Genomic DNA, 20,071 nt, shown 5'->3' with positions numbered 1-20,071 from the left:
AATTCCAAATAGCTTTTCAACATTTTAAAAACATAGTTATTTCTTGCCAGGCGTGGTGGCCCACACCTTTAATCCCAGCACTTGGGAAGCAGAGGCAGGTGGATCTCTGTGAGTTCAAGGCCAGCCTGGTCTACATAGTGAGTTCCAGGACAGCTGGAGCTACAGGGAGACCCTGTCTCAAAAAGACCAAAAAAAAAAAAAAAAAAAAAAAAAAAAAAAAACCAAAAAACCAAAAACAAAACAAAAAAACCATAGTTATTTCTTAAAGCAAAGAAGGAAACCTTAACCCAAGAGTTGTTAAGAGTAACCTTTTAATAGAGATTCCATGTTGCTGGAGGGTAAACTGATAATTATCAGCTTTTCTTAGATTAATTCAGACTACAGAATCTTAATATTTTTAGATGGGGTCAAATTATAGAAAATTTTAGAGTATTTGGAAGGATATTGAAGAGGAGCTAAGAAACTTTAAAAAGAAGCAGTGAGGGGAAAGTAGCCTTTGCATTTATAGAGAATGCAAGAATTAAAGTTACGTGAGATTAAGTGCAATGGAATTGTATGTAATACATGATCCTGGCATAAAGGCAGAATTGAGAACAGTCCTGAATATAAAAGTAAGTCCAAAAAAGTCATCACAAATTGAGGAAGAAAACGTCCTGCAAGTTGGCTGGTTATTTGGGAGTGAGATGTGGAGAGGAATTTGTCTCATGCCATATAAAATTGAAATTTGGGGGCAGGGAGTAGAAGATATATAGGGGCTAGAGAGATGGCTTAGTGGTTAAGAGCACATACTGCTCTTCTAGAGGACCTGAGTTCAATTCCCAGCATGCATGTTGGGTGGCTCACAGCAGCCTGTAACTCCAGCACTGAACTCACGTGCACAAACTCACACATATACACATAATTTAAAAATTAATAAAAAAATATTTTTAAGATAAAGATGCATAGCTGGGTGTGGTGACGTGTGCCTTTAATCCCAGCACTCGGGAGGCAGAGGCAGGCGGATCTCTGTGAGTTCAAGGCCAGCCTGGTCTACATAGTGAATTCCAGGACAGCTGGGGGCTACAGGGAGACCCCGTGTCAAAAAGACAAAATAAAGATGTATAAAAGGTTGACCAAAACTAGACCTAAGTAGTAAACTTCAATAGACTGTTACAGAAAAGTCTCAACCATTTCTCTTCAGAATAAAAAAAAAAGTACCTTTATGTAAAAATTGGTAAAAACAAGCCAACTGGAAAAAAGGCACAAACATAGACAAGGATTAAGATTATAGTGAACTCATGGAGCTGGAGAGATGGCTCAGTAGTTAAGAACACTGGTTATTCTTGCAGAAGATCCGGTCCGGGTTTGAATCCCAGCACCCACATGGCAGCTAACAACTGTCTGTAACTCCAATCCCAGGGGATCTGACAGCCTCTTCTGACCTCCGCAGGCATTGCATGACATGGGTGCACTTATCTACGTGCGTAAAATGAAATAAAAAAAATTTTTAAAGTTTTTAAAAAATTAAAAAAAAATATAGTGAACTCACAAATTCTGAGTGGGGAGTGGGGGACCCCTAGTAAAAACAAAATGGACAAAAGGGTAAGTTACATATGTGCTATTTATGAAATATGTGCTCTTTATTGGCTATGTGCAAAGTGATCAGTTTTTATCTATTTCTGATTTTCAGTGAGGCTAAGCAGAGAGATCATTTTCACTTACAGGACTGAAAAAAAGTTTGTGTTTTTGATGGGTTCTTTTCTCACAATTTTTAATTAATTAATTGTTTTGAGACAGGGTCTCTTGTGGCCCAGGCTGGCCTTGAACTTGCTATGAGGCCAAGGATGACCTTGAACTTCTGATCCTTCTGCTCTACCTCCCAAGTGCTGAGATTACAAGGGTATATCACTGTGCCCAGTTTTCATGGGCTGCTGGAGACTTTGTGATCAGACTTTGTGCCTGGCACGCAAGCCCTCTACCAACTGAACTACATCCTCCCAACACTGTAATGTTTTTTGAATGCTGCCAAAGGTTTGGTAAAAGATATTTAGATACATTGTTGGAAGGGATGTTTGATATAGGAGAATGCATTGTAGATGCCTTAAAGGAATTTGGCAATTTCTATTGCGAATCTTGAAAACAGTCATATCCTTAAAAGAAGGTTCCATTTCTGAGTATCTGCAGTAATAATTCTCCACAAGTAAAAATAGTCATACGTTTGTGCCATTTATAAGTCACAAAGAAGGATCATAGACGTGTCCGACAAAGGAGGATAAGTTTGATCCAGTAACCTGTGACAACTGAAGTCAGGAAACAGGTCTGCTGGCTGAAGCCAGTGTGCTATTTTTGGTATCCTGTGAGCCAAAAATCATACACACACACACACACACACACACACACACACACACACACACACACACGGTCTTCCTGGAGCCCCAGCTGGCTGACCTTGACCTCAGAGATCCACCTGCCTCTGCCTTCCAAGGGCTAGGATTAAAGGTGTGAGCCACCATGCCTGGTTGAATTATATATTTTTTAATGGTTGAAGGGAAATAAAGAGTACTATCATTATGTGATATACCTAAATTGTGTAACATTCACAGTTGGGAGCCCCTTCCTCTATGTGATGGTCATGGCTGCTTTTGTACTGTGATGTCAAAATTCAACAGTTCCAGCAGAGACACAGGAGGCCATAAAGCCTAAATAGTTTGGCCCTTTACAGAAATGTTTGCCAATTCCTGTCTTACAATACCATGCAGCTATTAAAAGCCCCCTTGAAAAGTTTGTAACATCAAGTTAAGCTGCATGCATTACAATGGTTAATAAAAGGCAGGATGTCAAGATAAAAATGTACATAAAAATAGTATAATACATGAAAAATCTCATTGTTTGAGGAATCACCTATGGGTGGTATTATATTCTTTTTTCTATTTTCCATTTTCCCAGGATAGCAAGAATTACCTTGAAATGGTAGAAAAACTGCTCAGAAGGAAAGAACGCACACAAACAGCTACTGAATTTTAGGAAAGTCAGATAACAATCTTAGACCTTACCTGTCAACACAACTTTTCCAGATACAAAGATAAGCAACACAATTCGTGGTTTTACCATTCTATATATAAGGCCAGGAAACAGTTCAGGTTCATAACTGTTAAGTCACAAAAAGGAAAAGTTAAAAATAGTACTATTCATCTGCTTCTCCAAAACATTCAAGATCCAGTATATTGAAGGTGCATGCCACAGCAGTTACAAACAAGTGCTATTTCACTAAAAAGTGCTTACCTATCTTAACAAAAGAAGAGTCTTGAGTGTAAACATTTTTTTCATGCTAGTACTGAACCCAGGCCCTCACACACCCTAGGCAAGTGTTCTGCCACTACACCCCTAAGCCTGAGTGCAAACACAGCATTCAGAAATTCAATTTTCAGTTGAGCCAGGTATGGTGGCTCATGCCTGTAATCTCAGCAGCTTGGAAGGCTGCGAGGACGACTGACAGTTTAAGGTTATTTTGGGCTATAGTGTGGCTCTGCCTCAAAAAGAATTTTTACTTATTTCTTGAGACAGGGTCTCCTTATGTTTCCAAGGTTGGTCTAGCACTTGCTATGTATAGCCCAGGCTGGTATTGAACTTGTGGGCCTTCCTGCCTCAGCTTCCTGAGTGCTGGGATTTCAAGCATGTGGCACCTTGCCCAACTTCAAAATTAACTTTTGATTATGACATTTTTTCATTTAAGTCATTCCAGGTTATTAGAAAAATTAATTTGGGGTATTGGATTTAATATATTAAGATCTTACTAATTTTTCCATCTTTCATTTTTTAAAACTTTTTATTTATTATTTTTATTTTATGTGTATGCATGTATTGCCTGCATGTAGGTAAGTGCACCCATGTCGTACAATGCCTGCAGAGGACAGAAGAGGCTATTGGATCCCCTGGGACTGGAGTTACAGACAGTTGTTAGCTGCCATGTGGGTGCTGGGATTTGAACCTGGGTCTTCTGCAAGAACAATTAATGTTCTTAACCACTGAGCCATCTCTCCAGCCCCAATATTTTTCATCTTTCAACTAAAGCTTGCCATAACATGTACATAAAACATGTTTTTCTGAACTTTCCAAGTTCCTAATAAGCACGTTTTGTGTACATTGTACTTACTGAAAATATTTAGTAACTTATCTACAAAATAAACCACAACTATTTGTCTTTGGACAGCTGCTATAAAAAGAAACCTGACTACACTATCTCAAGTATGTAAAATTCAGAATTTGTTTTTATAAATAGTAATTAATTCATATTTACTAGCAAATATAAGCTGGAGTCTCCATGGAGCAAAGGGTGATAGGGCTTAAGAGCTCTCTCCACTTTCCAGCCCAGAGACCACAGGGTCCTAGAAATGATTGAGAACCCGTCCCGAAAGAAGCTGGGGGGTAAAACAGTAAGGAAATAAAACTATTCTCAAAACAATGCTCATAGCTGGGTGTGGTGGTACATGCCTATAGTCCCAGCACTTGGGAGGCTAAGGCAGGCAAATCTCTGAGTTCGAGGCCAGCCTGGTCTACATAGCAAGTTCCAGGCTAGCTGGGGCTACAGGGAGACCCTGTCTCAGAAAGACCAAAACCAACCAACCAAACAAAAAACAGCAAAAAACAATGGCTCATGGAGAACAAACAGAAGGAGAACAAAACTTCTGAAAAAAATGGCAACTAGGGTGTACATGAACCTTTGCGCACAGAGGGTGAATCCAGACCACATAGACAAACGCCATGCAGCTCTACAATGAATAAAACCATCAGCAGCTGTTTGTGCTGGAAAGATGGTCAGCCTGAAGTGGCCTGTCTGAATGCATAGAGGTCACTGTCAAAACCACAGTTTTCTAGTAACAAGCATAATGAACTCCTGATTAGAGATGTATTATCAGTGTAAATTAAGAGGGTCAAGTAGAGAAAAGGGATCATTTCTGGTTAAGAACGGAGACCATCTAATATGAACTGTGACTATCAAACACCTGCCAATTTCTTGGCCAGCTCAACCTTGAGTCACTTTTCAAGTTTCACGCCCCAGAAGCGCTCCTTGACCTTTCCCCACCCCCAGTAACACAAAGTGCACTCAGAGTTCCATAGCAAGCCAGAGGGCCTTTGTTTCGGAACTACATTTCGTGACTGGCATTGGCAGGTTTATCTTTAGTCAGTGAACTCCATGTGGGCAAGGGACTATGGCTACATAACTTGCCAGTATCACCCCAGCATCCACTACATGGTAATCACCTGGATGTTATTCTTTTAACAAGTATTTATCATCAGTATTTTTGAGTCGAAATTGAAGAGGAAATGCTCATAGAAAACTATAAGGATAAATATGACACAGAAAGAGAAAGTAACAAGTGGGGTAGGGATGTAGCTCAGTGGCAGGGCACTTACCTAGGGCACATGAAGTCCTGAGTTCAATCCCTGGGTTTCATGGCAGAGGGAGGGAGGGAGGGAAAGCTGGCGTGGCATGTTTATAATCTCAGTACTCAGAAGCTGAGGCAGGAAGATAGCTACACATCTGAGACCAGACTGGGCTACATAGCCAGATCTGGTAACAAAACAACAAAAAACAAAACAAAACAACACAACACAAAACAACACAACACAACACAACACAACACAAACCAAACCAAACCAAACCAGGACACACCTGTATTAGACGTTGAACTATAAATTAGAAGAATGTAGGAAACTAAAAATTAATTCAAGGGCTGGAGAGATGGCTCAGTGGTTAAGAGCACTGGCTGTTCTTGCAGAGGACCCAGTTTGGGTTTTCAGCACCTACATAGCAGCTAACAACCACCTATAACTCCAGTTCCAGAGAATTCAGCACCCTCTTCTGACCTCTGCCAGCACTGCATGACATGGGTGCACTTGTATACATGCAGGCTATACACTCATATACGTAAAATAAAATTTAATTCGAAGTTTTAACCAAGAACAAACTTGACCTAGTCATAACTGATGGGTGCCATGTTTCCTACGAGATACAGGCAATTAAAAAGAAGCCCTTTTTTCTGCTAAGAAAAGTGTTCTTAAAAGTTCCCAATGTCAAAAACACAAACTGGAATTGTAATCCACACTCTATGGATGAAGGCCTGACAAAGTGCATATAAGGGAGGCTAGAATAAGACTAGAAATAGACAGCCTTGGGACACAAAGCACACTTCTAGCCAAACAAAACAAAGATGTGTGAGTTCATAAAACTGGCAAACAAGAATGTGACACTGGGGTGGGCCCACTTCAAGTGGTTAACAGCCAGGCAGTTGATTCCCATCTGGCCCTCTGGCAGTTTTTTTTTCAAAAAGGTGGGGCTACAGGAAGACCCTGTCTCAAAAAGACAAAAAAAAAAAAAAAAAAACAAAAAAAAAAAAAAAAAAACAAAAAAAAAAAAAAAAAAACAAAAAAAAAAAAAAAAAAAAAAAAAAAAAAAAAAAAAAACTAGACATTTTAAAACTTCTGGTGAGATCATGTCTAAAAGGAGAGCTAATGAAGCCTTCTTCAATTTTCCTTATGCACTTGTTTGAACAGAGTAACTTTTCCCTGACAAAGATGAGGTAAAATGTTGTAATGAAAAGTCTTAAATAGCTAGAGATATGGCTCAGTGGTTAAGAGCATCGGCTGCTCTTGCAGAAGACCTGGGTTTGGTTTCCAGCACCCATATGGCAGCTAACAGCTGTCTGCAACCCCAGTTCCTAGGGATTCAATGCCCTCTTCTGGCCTCCGGAGGGCACCACATGCATATGGTATACAAGCAGGCAAACTACACTAAAAATAATTTTTAAACATTTTTAATTTAAAAAAAGACAAGTGATCAAGAGAATTTAAAAGCATCTGTAATTCTATATTAGGTTGGATACTTTGGCCCAGGTGCATATCCCAAAGGGGTAGAGGGGTTTGGTGCTGATCTGTTAAGTCCCAGCTGTCTTCCCTGGGGTCTGAGCTAGGGACAGGGAGGTACTCTAGTTGTGGAGATGAGCGGTTAGGGTGAAAGAAGCCAGGAAGGCTAGAATACTTCCTCAGGATAGGAATACATTAAAGACAAAATAGAGCTACACAAATCTCTCCGCAACAAAACATAAACAAGGCTAGATAGGTCCACACTCATAGGCTGTGTCACAGCCACCTCTCCAACCCTTTCTCTACTCTCCAGCTGTCAGCCCCTCCTTACTTAGCTTACCCAGCCTTGCCCTTCACTTCCCCCACTGCCATTCCCAAAGCCACTTGGGTCTATTTCTTAAGTCTGTTGATTAGAGAGTCTCAACATAGAGCTTCGTGCCAGTAGCACTGACACGGGGTGCAAGCTTTACAATCTTGCAAGTTAAGTCTCTGGGAGAAACCCAGCTGGGGATGTGTGTTTAATAGATTGTCCAAGTGCTCACCATGCAATTTAGATGTGAGAACCACTATTTCAAAAGACTGGGCCCATACTGTAACCTTTGAGGACTCACAGCATTTTAACCCTTTCATCTACCATGCCTTCTAGTTTGTTTATTGGTAAGTCACTTTCTCTGAAAGTCACCTTGTATAAACAGCCTGAACTGTATAGCTGTATAATCTTTGAAAAATGCAAAGTTAGGGGCTAGAGATCAGTAATTAAGAGCACTTATTGCTCTTGCAGGGGACCCAGGTTCGAATCCCAGCACCTACATGGCAGCTAACAAACATCCATAACTCCAGTTCCAGGAGATCTGACACCCTTTTCTGACCTCCATGGGCATTGCACAACACAGGTGCACTTACATGCAGGCAATATACTCATATACATAAAATAACAAATTTTTAAAAATGCAAAGTTAAACTTGATAACCATCATACCTACTGAACTGCCGATGGGTCAGCACCAAACCCTCCAGCCTGATGGGAAATTTCACATCGCAGCTTCCAACCATGTTCTGAATTTTAAAATCGAGGAATCTGGCAGGGAACCCAAGTTTCTGCACCACACGAGCATACTTTCTCGCTGCGAGTCGAGACTGCTCTTCACTGGGGAGGTACAAACATGATTAAGAACATTTTTTTTTTGAGAGCCTAATCATATAGCCCAGGCTAGCCTGTAACCCACAGCAATTCTCCTACTTCACCCTCCCAAGAGCTGGGATAACAGGCATGCATAGCCACACATGATTAATGGCATCTTAATCACCATGTCCCTTTCACTGCCTGTCCTTCATCTACCTTACACTTCTGAGTATCTCTCTACTACCTGTCCAATGTTCACATTTCAGTATATTTTACTTTCATACATAAAGTGTTTTCCTTTTACTTGTGTTAAATATTATTTGATAAAATTAACTATTATGCTGTTTCTCAAAGTGTGTCCTCAGATCCTTCTGAAAATTTGTCAGAAAGGCCATTGTCCAGGCCCAACCTCTGACATACAAACACTCTGGGATCAGGACCAGCAAATTGCTGCTCATGGCCTTCTAAGTGCTTCTGTTGCTCAGTACTGTTGGAGAGCCACCATTTGGTCTAAAAGAGTGTGTATGTCATTTGTATGGGAACAAAAAAACACAAAGACATTCAAAAACATAACATGAGGAAGATATGTGTCAAGTGAGTGGTATAGACTTGGACTTTGAGACAAATTGTTCAAAAAAAGTGAACACCTTAAAACCTGCCCAATTTGGCTCAGGACTTCTCATACATCTGCTATAAGACTCATACCCAACATGGAAAAAAAATCATCCCACCTTGTAGTTACATTCTTCAAATTGTCAACCCTAAGTCCAAGGCAGAGAGTGGGAAGTCCTGGGATTTGAGGCTTTACTTTTCATTAAAGACTGTTCACCTGTCACTACCAAAACTGTGAGTAGCAGGAGCTGACAGGTTACACCTGGAGAGTGAATTATGTGAAAACTATTCTCCTGTGGCCTTCCCATCATCTTTAGGTTGTAAGTCAGAAGTTCTTGAAAGAAAAGCCAGTTTGGCCCTGCTGGCCTGGAAGCCTTGGATTCTCTTATCTAGATTCTTTTACCATGACTGGCCCTGTATGTGGATTGTGTCATACACCTTGCTTCAATATTGATTCTCCTACCCACTTCGAACTCCTGATATGTGCCAGCAAAACCATGTCTCCAGTTAGCAATGACATTTCTTTTTAAGTTTTTTTTTTTTCTTAAGGGAGCTGCTGAGCAGGGCATGGTGGGACATGCCTTTAATCCCAGCACTCATGAGGCAGAGGCAGGCAGATCTCCATGAGACTGAGACAGGTGCACTTACATGCAGGCAATATACTCATACACATAAAATAAAAAATAAATTTTTAAAAATGCAAAGTTAAGCTACATGCTCTACATATCAAGTTCCAGGTCAGCTGGGCTAACAGGGAGATCCTGTCTCAGAAAAAAATAGGGTCTTGCTTTGAAGCTCAGGGTTGGACTTGAACTTGCAATTATCCTGACTCAGCCCCTCAAGTCCTGGGATGTAGATGTTTGCTACCATATCTAGCAACAGTTTCCACTTTAAAAAACTACATTTCATTCAACTGACCCATTACATTTTTCATTTTAATAATTCAAATTATGAAAGTTTGCATAGTTATGTGGTTTCTGGAACAGCTGTAAATTTCACAAAGAAGTTTCTTTTTAAAATAGCTCAAAGTATTACATACATATTGTCCAAACACTAGAAAATGGATTTAAAGCCTTGAATCTCACCACTAGTGGTAATAATTAAATTTGACCTTCCACTTATCCTAAGCAAACATGGTATCCTTTCACCTTTGCTATTACAATGAAAGAAATCAGGTTTGGATAAAATTGACAATATCTTTTTTAACTTTTTAAAAACTTTAAACACTTTTTAGGATGTGTATGACTGTTATACCTGCATATATGTAAGTGTATCCATGTTGTACAACGCCTGCAAAGGACAGAAGAAGGAATCAGATCCCCTGGAACTAGAGTTACAGATGGTTGTTAGCCACCAAGTGGGTGCTGGGAACCAAACATGGGTCCTCTGCAAGAGCTCTTAACCACTGAGCCATCTCTCTAGCCCCACTGGTATCTCATATGAACTAAATTCTCACAACTCATTATGTAAAACTCAAGAACCAAATAAATTCACATAACACGTATCTCTATCTGAACTCACTTTACCATCTGATTTTAGAAACCAAATTCGGATATGGAAAGACATTCATGAATGCACATAATTAGAATATTTTACAAAGTTGGATAATAAACTTACAATTTAGTTGCCTGCTTCCCAACCAATCTAATATAACATGTTGTGGCACATTTTCTAATTCAATATGAGTGTATGTGGCTAGTAGTACAATTTTAATTTATGACAAATCAATACCCTCTTACTAGATATTTAATTTTCCCCATTTTAAACAGGGCTGAAATGAACACTTTTGTATATATCTTGCACAGTTGGTCAATGACTACTTAGGAATGGAGGTTTCTGGGACTAGAGATGTATAGACCAGTTGAACAAAAGGCCCAGAAGTTCATTTGGATAACTTGCACAGAACTCAATATGTAAAAATCAAGAAAGTGGGATCAGAATAGATTCTTCAGTAAGTGTATTTGAATACTGACTGATGATTTGGAAATAAATTATCTTACACTGAAATAAAATTCTAGGCTTGTTCCATCTAATTAATTCAAGTATTTTTGGTTCTTGACAGTCATGGTGATGAGTGGCTGCCTACACTGGTGCAGAACTTTCCCATCTCCAGAGCTTTAGATGAATCAAAAGCCAACTATCCTTTCTCCCAGTACAACATAAAAGCAAAAAAAGACCAGGGAGGTCAATGTTTATATAATGCTATACAAGACGAATGCCTTCCTAAGCATGAAACCAAGTGTTGAGACCATAAAGAAAAAAAAAAAAAAAAAAAGGATTGACCATGTACCAAAAAATTTGTGTTTAAAAAAGCCTTTTAAAAAACAGTAAATAGTAACCAGGGAAAATATTTACAGCAAAAATGACAAAGATACTTCAATACAAAAAGGTACTAACAAAAGGCAAATGTCTCTAGAATACTGTGTAAAAGATAGAGTAAGCAATTTACATGCTTATGAAAGATGTTTACTCTCACTAATAAATCAAGAGAATGTAAATTAAAACAATAAGTTTTTGCCAATCCATTTAGAAAATGTAAATAAGAATATCCACAGCCAGTGTTCATAGGAGGAAAGGAAAGCTTGGTGCCTCTGTAAATGAGAAATTGGAGCCACCTTTCAGAAGAGCATTCTCAACTTCCAACATTTACAGGGAGAACAAAGAGCACACATCAGCTCAAGGCCTCCTCTGCAGAGAACCAGGAAAGAGTCTTTTCAGAGATGCCTCCTGAGTGAAGGCTCCAGAAGTGTCACATTTAGAAAGCTCTACCCACTTATCTGCAATGAGGAAAATCCACACTAATGTTGTCCTCAGGTTTAAGACAGCTTGTCATGACTAGAGCTTTTTTTAAAAAATATATTTATTTTTATTATATGTGTATGAGTGTTGTGCCTGCATGTAGATAAGTGCACCTGTGTTGTGCAATGCTCTCAGAAGACAGAAGAGGCTGTTGGAGCCCCTGGAACTGGAGCTACGGACAGTTGTTAGCTGCCATGTGGGTGCTGGGATTCAAACCTGGGTCTTCTGCAAGAACGACCAGTGTTCTTAAGCATTGAACCATCTCTCCAGACCCATGACTAGAGCTTTTAATGCCTCTTAAAAACAGATTCTAATAGTCCAGTTAAGTTCCTTTGATCTTTTAAAAAGTATTTCTATTTTGTTTGTATGAGTGTAATGTATGCCTGCATGTATGTAAGTGCACTTGTATTATGCAATGCCTGCTGGGGCCAGAAGAGGGCATCAGATCTCCTGGAACTGGAGTTACAGTTGTTGATTGCTATATAGGTGCTGAGAACAGAACCCAAGTTCCCTTAAATTTAACTTAATACTAGGGGCTGTAAGGTGTGGCCTATAACTCAGTATTATTAAAATTAAACACTTTTAACCCCAAATTTAGCATTTCGTGGCATTAACTATTTGGCAAAGAAAAATACTTTGCTACAGTTATGAGGTTTCAAATAAATGCTATGCTTCTTTGATTTACATGACCATGAGTTTGTCAGGTAGGGCTAGAAACTATGTCCTCATACCTTTTAGCACCTGTGCAGACCATTTTCCCAGAGCTAAATATGAGGGCAGTTGTCCTGGGTTCTCGGATTCGCATTATGACGGCAGCAAACCTCTGCACACAGAAGGCAAAAGAATTAGTCTCTGCCTGGATTTAACAATAGACAAGTTGAAAAGTTGGGTTGCATGTGAAAATAATCTCAAAGAAACTGAAATTGAATAGGAAAAAAATGTGGGGAGAATATATTCAGACGTTAACAGAAATTATGATTCTAAATAAGATAAACTTATCATATAGCTGTTTTGAATTCTAAAATTAGAATACCTGTTATATTTCAAGTCCAGTGCTAAGAACTTTCCAGTTTTTCTCTCATTTATACCCAGAACAAGACTAACTTGAGTCTAGTGTTGGCCCCTTCTAACACACAAGAAACTAAGTCTTCAACCAACATCACACAGAAAATGGCGAAGATAGGATATAAAACCACAATTAGACTTGCATTGACATATTTCCTTTTTCTTTTACAGAAGCCTTTGAAAAGTAAGATTAAGAGCTGGAGAGATGGTGCAGCTGTTGAAGGGTCAGGCTCACAACCAAAACCAAGATTAAAAGTACATATGGAGGGCTGAGGGTGTGCTCAATTGATAGAGTGTTTGTCTTGCATGCATGAAGCCTTGGGCTCCATTCCTAAGACTGAATAAACCAGGTTTGGTGGTGCACACCTGTAATCCCAGCACTTTGGAGGTGGAGGCAGGAGAATCAGAGGTTTAGGGTCATTCTTGGCTACATATCAAGTTTGACACCAGTTGGGGATACCTGAGATCCTGTCTCAACAAAACAAAAAATACATGAATCTGATGTGGTGGTACATGCCTATGATCCCAGCATTTAGGGGGCCGAGGCAAGAGGACTGTATGTTTAAGGCCAGCCTGAGCTACATAGCTTCACACTGTCTCAAGACAAACATAAAATCACTAAAGAGGAACCATATGTATTATGTATGCTATTGGCAAGACTATAGAATGTACCCCAACAGCTAAAATAGAGAATACAACATATGACATGTCGTGCTGAAGATGAAGGGAAACTATGCTCCATCAAGTGTGTGGTCCTGGGTCAGCTACATCAGTAAACCCTCCAGGTGGTGCTAATACACTTGACTTGAGTCCAGCCAGCCATCACATTGACATGGCACTAAATGACCTGCTCCTCCTACTGGTCCTATACTCTCAAACTTCTCCCCATGAAGCTGGGAATGAAACTGGAGTGGATTCATGCAAGACTACGTCTAGCTGGCTGTGGTGGTGCACACCTTTAATCCCAGCACTAAGGAGGCAGAAGCAGGTGGATGTCTGAGCTCCAGGCCAGCTGGGGCTACAGGGAGACCCTGTCTTGAAAAGACCAGACATACAGACACACACACAAAGACTATGTCCAAAAGACTATGTCCAAAAGATCATAGGCGACTTCAAGTTCTGACAAGCAGCTGCAATTTGAACTGTTAATAGCAAAAAGATCCCCAAGTCGCCTCTGCAGAGTTGATCAAGTCTCCATTAATATTTTTCAGCTGCTTACTAAAAGGTATCGCTTTCACCTGGTATTTATTTTCTCAAAGTTTTTTTTTTTTTTTTTAAGACAGTCTTCCTGTAGTCCAAGCTGGCTTGGAGCTCACTATATAGACCAGGCTGGCCTTGATCTCACAGAGATCCACCTGCCTCTGCCTACCAAGTACTGGGATTAAAGGCACGTACCACCATATCCACCTTCAAATCCTTTTTGTAAAGAATATAGGCCCTCACTATATAGTCCAGGCTAGCCTCAAATTCATAATTCTGCCTAAGCTTCTTGAGTGCTGGGTAACAGGTGTGCACCACAAATTTTGCTAATTTTTTCCTTCTTATCACAATTTAAAATTTTAAAGGTAGACTGTGACTAGTAATCATATACATAGAGATTAAAGACACATGTGCAAACATGTGTTAGTAGCATTAAAAATGTAGGAAACGACATATCTTAAAATCAAATGGAGATCATCTTTAAAGGGTAAAAACTCATTCAATTTTATGTCTTATAGGGTTTATACTGAGTTCAATATTGCATAACTGTATTAATTCAACTATGAACCTAAAAATTTACAGCCACCTTTGAAAGAGATGTATCCTTGCTCTAGAATGTGTTACTGAATGTGTTAAAGCTGTAATGAAAAAAAAAATTTTTTTTTAAAGCTAGTAGCTTAAGTGCCAAAGCAGAGTTTGTGTGTTAAGTTCAGACAGATCCTATACATACCTTCCCACAAAAGGGAGGGCTGAAGATGGTGGGGAATAAAATATGCTCACTATGTTTTTTTTTTTTTTTCCAATAATGTGATCAATCATTGCTGCAGCCAGAAGAACTGTAGCTCGCTACTGTATTTCTATCCAAATCATTGCCAATGATGTGAAATATAAAAGAGAAAACTATGTTGTATTTCAGTAACATTCAAATAACATTAAATTCAGATGTCAGCAAAAATACTACCACAACGTCAAAAGCAAATAATCTATAAATAGTTGATGTATGCAAGGTCTCTCCTATTGTGGGCTTTTTTTTTCTTTTTTTCATCTTATTCCATCAGTCTTCTACTGTGCAGCCAGTGAAAGGGTTCCCAGTAGGAACCAGGTGTTACTCATTTTGTGTTCCTAATACAGGGTTTATATTCACACCCTGCCACCTTCTTTGAGGCACTGACTCTGACAAATTGTTGCATATTGATTGGAATAACAAATCCAAATCTCTTAAGCAAATACGTCATTGAAAATAGGATGCTTGTTCTTGGCAAGACAGGAAGAATAGATTTTATTAAACTTTAGGGAGAGCAACTCCCTGAATCATACACAAGTAGAAGCTCAAACTTTGGTAAACAATTTAACTTTCTCAAATAAAAGAAACTGTAAATGGAAAAGGACACAAGTGTCAGTTTTGTGATATAATATTTACAAAACAGTATTTCCAAGTAGGCATGGCTGGCTCACACCTGGAATCCCAGTACTCGGGAGGCTGAGGCAGGAGGATTCCAAGTTTGAGCCCAGCCTGGGCTACATAGCAAGGCCTTGTCTCAAAAAAAGTTATTTCCATAGATATGATGGCCATTTCAAGAAAGCTAGCATCCCATGAGGCTGAAAATAGGCATAATGAAAAATCTGACTGACAAGGAAAAGATCCAGTTTTAGGATTGTTCAATTATTGCTTGATTCAGCACCGATTATGAATGTTTTTATAGCTTCAAAACAGAAAAGTGAGATAGTTAACTTTCTGAATTACCAAAGCTTCTCACTAAAAATATAAAAAGTTGCAAAATAAATAATCCAATGTCATAATCGTACAAAAGAAAATCAACTAAAGTTAATGGTTAAAAGAAAACTGACAAATCTTACCTTTGGGTTATATTCTGCATTTTTGGCTTGCAAAGCTATTTTCTTCAGATCCAATTTACAGGCCAGATTTACGGTAGAAACTATGTTCCTGAACAAATAAGTCAACTTAGAGAATTATAACAGGTATAACTAATTCATTAACAGCTTCTCGACTTCATTTATAGGTTTTACCTGAGCAACTTCACTAGCTGGAGAATCCTTAATGTGAACTATGTAGTAACATGATCCCTAATAAGTTGTACAACCACAAAGTGCTAAAACAGCAGATTCTAAAATTTCACAACTAAAATCAAAATTCAAAAAACCACTCAATATAGAAAACACAACTGCAAATGAGTTTGAAAATCAGACTCAGTTTTATATCCCTTGTGTTTATTATACCATAACAATACTTTTCAGCAACTTTGGTGCTTTGGTTTAAACACAATCCTTCAAGAACGTATCTGTTACTCTTTAACTTCCTCTTAAGGAACAAAGAATTGGTGCTTTGTTTTATGGATAACCAAACTGATTATTTATAATCCCTTAAGAACCAATAAAGAATAAAGCAATTTGAAATTCTCTTCCCTACACTATTATCCTGAAATTAGTTGTCATGTTCAGAAATATCAACTACACACCCAGAAGCATCACTGATTTTCAAAACAAGCATACTACCTGGTGTGGTGGTACACGCCTTCAATCCAAGCACTTGGGAAGCTGAAGCAGGCAGATCTCTGTGAGTTCGAGGTCAGCCTTGTCTACACAGAGAGTTCCAGGCCAGCTGGGGCCACAGGGAGACCCTGTCTCAAAAAAAAAAAAAGCCACAAACCCAAAACAACAACAATAAAACAAGCATACTTAACTGTAGTTGAGGTACAATTCCAGAACATTCTGAAACAGGGTTCATTGGTGTCATAGATGCTATGGATGACAGAGATAAGGTGTCTGAGTTTGTTTTCTCTGGAGAGGAATCTTCAGAGTCGGCACCATCAGGGTACAGATGTGAATGAGAATTTGATAAACTGCTGCCATTTGAGCCCAGCTCAGTGTCCTGTTTGCCAGGTGATGCCAACTTACTTTGCTGATTTTGAGTTTTATACTTTTCTTCGATTTCATGCTGGTTTCTGGTGACATTTTGGTCTTTATTTCCTTGAGTAAGTTCATCTGGTAGGAAGCTAAGATCCACAGATGAAAAGTCATTGGATAGTTCTTTGATGCCACTAAGATGGGAATTGAATACAGTCTCCGGACTGGATTGATTAGATAGGTACACATCGTAAGGTACCACAGGGCTGAACAGGTGAGACATAGCTGGAGCAAGGTCATCCTAGGCAGTTTCCAAAACAAAGCAAACCAGTGTGTTACACCAAAGGGATTCCACTGTGGCCGGAGAGCAACAAGTTCAGTCTACAAGGTGGTTTGAGGTTGTGTCTATTGATGCCCTGCCTCCTTCTACAAAGCATACCAGTCTAATTCTGCTACTGAGTTATTAGTATCACACATTTCTACCATTTCAGTTAGATCCTGGTAAGTTGGGTAAGTTGCCCCTAAGTCCGGCTCCGTCATGCTCACAATTGTTATACATAGAATAGATGTGCACTACTACAATACAAGCTTCAGCTGACTTAAATACTATTTCAATTTTACATTCACATGTTCGAGTAAATGTGAATGTTAAAATAATCTTTTTAAATATTTTATTGTATGGGTATATTTCCTGCATGTATGTAAGTGCACCCATGCCATTCAATGTCCATAGAGGTCAAAAAAGGTGTTGGATCCCCTGGAACTGGAGTTATGGATGGTTGTTAGCCACCATGTGGGTGCTGGAACTCAAACCTGGGTCCTCTGGAAGAGCAGTCAGTGCTCTTACCCCTGAGCCATCTCTCCAGTCCCTAAGATATAGTCTTAACTGTTAATCAACACTCATTAAAAGACTCAACTAGTGAAAAGAGTTTTTAAAATTATAATAATTATGTTAATTTAGAATAGAAAAATAAGGTATTGATATTTAAAGGTTAAAAATAGTTTAAATTGGGGCTGGAGAGATGGCTCAGTGGTTAAGAACACTGATTGTTCTTGCAGAAGACTCAGGTTTGAATCCCAGCACCCACATGGCAGCTAATAACTGTCTGTAACTCTAGTCCCAGGGGATCCGACAGCCTCTTCTGACCTCCAAGAGCATTGCACGACACAGGTGCACTTACGTACAAGCAGGCAATACACACATACAATTTTTTTTTGGTCTTTTTGAGACAAGGTCTCCCTGTAGGCCCAGAAGTCCTGGAATTCACTATGTAGACCAGGCTGGCCTTGAACTCACAGAGATCCGCCTGCCTCTGCCTCCAAAGGCGTGCGCCACCACACCCAGCTAAAAATAATACAAATTTTTAAAAGTTAAAAAAAAATGAGAATAGTTTAAATTGACCAGGCATGGTGGTGTACACCTTTAATCCCAGCACTTGAGAGGTAGAGGTGGATCTCTGTGAGATCAAGGCCAGTCTAGTCAATTTTTTTTTTTTTTTTTTTTAGATGGTTTCCCTATAGCCCCATCTGGCCTGGAACTCACAATATATACCACCAGGCTGGCCTCAATCTCAGAGATTCACCTGACTCTGCCTACCAAGTACTGGGATTATTAAAGGCATGTGCTACCACGCCCAACGAGCCTGCTATACATAGCAAGTTCCAAGCCAGCTGGAGCTACAGGAAGTCCCTGTCTCAAAAGAAAAAAAAAAAGTTTAAATTTAAAAAGTGTATATGTCTTTTTTGAGACAGGGTTTCATTGTAGTCCTGGATGGCCTCAGCTTCTAGAGCGCTGGGTTTACAGGTGTGAGCCACCATTGCCAGCCTAAATCAAAGTATTATATTCCCGGCCCAGGGACAGCTGCTCAATTATCAATACCCAGCAACTGAGGGAATTAGAGTAGACCTGAGGAAAGTAGCCAATGTAAAATTCATGGACTGTTACTGGAAAAAAAACCAAAACCCTATTACATTACATAAGTTGTACCTAACTTCTATTACTTTGAGCCCTACTTGCAGGAGAACCCCATCCTTTACATCTTACATCTGACAACCAAACGATCTCGAGCATGTCATGTTGTAGCCTCTGGGTGACAAAGTACCTCAGTTAGCCCAGACTCTAGTTGGATCCTACTGGATTGTTCTGTTATTACACACCCAGTAGATGGCAGGGGTGGCTAGTTTTTCAAAGAAAAATATTGAAAACATAAAGCTATTCCTTTGAAATAAGATTCTGACCACTATTTCATTTTGAACTGTTAGTCTCCACCACTCCCCAACTACCCAGTGGCCCTAAGAAAAGTGTAAGGACAATGGGCCCTGGCTCCTCACCCTAGTTTCCATGGCCTCTCCTGTCTAACTGGCAAGGGTCTCAGACAATTTACAAGAAAGCGCTAACAACTGCAGTGACCAGGGTCTCTTTTCCATCTACCAGCATGGCATTGTAGCAGGGGACAAAGCTGTCACTGAAGATCACTAAACTTTGACAGGAAACTTGAAGCAGTAGCAATATAGTGACAGGCACTTTTAATGGCCATGGACCCTTGCCAGTTCCTGTCAGATTTCACACTAGTGTGAACTCAATGGGAAGTACCTGTAGTGTGTTCGCCTCACAGCTGAAGAAAATAGGAAACAGCCTTGCAAAATCACTAAGGTATCTTTCCTCAAACCTTTCCTTCCTGCCAGGCGCTCCCTCAATTCCTTAAATGCTATGACGCATCATTATTTTTGACATAGCACTGATCCTTGTCTTAAAAAAAGAAAAAGAAAAGCTTGTTTAAAAAGTAGCTCTTGCTGGGCATGGTGGTGCACACCTGTAATCCCAGTACTCAGAAGGCAGAGGCAGGCCGATCTCTGAGTTTCAGGTCAGCCTGGTCTATAGTGAGTTTCGTCCTGTCGGTATCACGTGGCTCGGAATTGTGGTTCGAAACCTTGGTTGTTATGTTATCTCCAAGCGAACAGCCTGGATAATTGAGCCTGCCTCTTAAGGCGGCTTTGGCGTTTCAAAGAGACCCCCCAGGGGAACACATCAGCCCCTGGTGCTCAGCCACGGAGTCCAGGCAGCAGCAGCGCGGCGGCCAGGCTCACCTGGGCGGCGCACCGGTCCAGGTAGAGCTCCAGGTACGCGTCCTCTTCCATGGGGGAAGGTTCCACCGCGCGGTGCTGGGGCCACTCAGAGGGTAGTGGGGCCGGCGGGGCGCAGATGTCATTTATCAGCCGTGGACCGCACGTGGTGAGATGGGGCCAGCTGGGTCCACGCGGCACAGACTGCGCGAATGAGATGATGAGCCAAGCGGGAGGCAGAGGAGGAACAGGTGAGCCCGGCCAGATGCGGAGCTCAGCTGGGCCTGCAAAACCCCTTTCCGACTGTATCTGGAGATGCTGCCCGGGCTAAGAGAGAAGAGTCTCAATCCTACCCCCTCTTCCCTTTCTCTTCCTTCTTTCCCCCCTCCCTCCCTCCTCTCTCTTTCAAGGGAGTTTGCTTTCTTCTTGGGAAATTTGAGGTTCCTACCCCTACCCTAGTCAGGTGTTCTCTTCACCCCCTCCCCTTCTCCCTCTCTCCTTC

The 20,071-nt window shown here is 40.2% G+C and overlaps 1 protein-coding gene across 1 annotated transcript in view; it reads right to left on the bottom strand.

Moving 5' to 3' along the window:
• The window catches only part of Tbpl2 (TATA-box binding protein like 2), a 30,487-nt gene extending 10,843 nt beyond the window's left edge, over window positions 1–19,644 (bottom strand). The window contains exons 1-6 of the mRNA XM_008839533.2: window positions 19,594–19,644; window positions 16,344–16,807; window positions 15,499–15,586; window positions 12,108–12,199; window positions 7,822–7,989; window positions 3,033–3,127 (exon numbers count right to left, since the gene is read on the bottom strand). Coding sequence (XP_008837755.1) covers window positions 3,033–3,127; window positions 7,822–7,989; window positions 12,108–12,199; window positions 15,499–15,586; window positions 16,344–16,807; window positions 19,594–19,644 — 958 coding nt within the window. The remainder of the gene's footprint in view (window positions 1–3,032; window positions 3,128–7,821; window positions 7,990–12,107; window positions 12,200–15,498; window positions 15,587–16,343; window positions 16,808–19,593) is intronic.
• Between the last annotated feature and the right edge of the window lie 427 nt (window positions 19,645–20,071).

Source organism: Nannospalax galili, unplaced genomic scaffold (assembly GCF_000622305.1).
Source record: "Nannospalax galili isolate Female #2095 unplaced genomic scaffold, S.galili_v1.0 scaffold336, whole genome shotgun sequence".
NCBI classification, from domain to species: Eukaryota; Metazoa; Chordata; class Mammalia; order Rodentia; family Spalacidae; genus Nannospalax; species Nannospalax galili.
The sequence above is the reverse complement of the archived record's forward strand: the minus strand, read 5'-3'. Positions and strand labels throughout refer to the sequence as shown.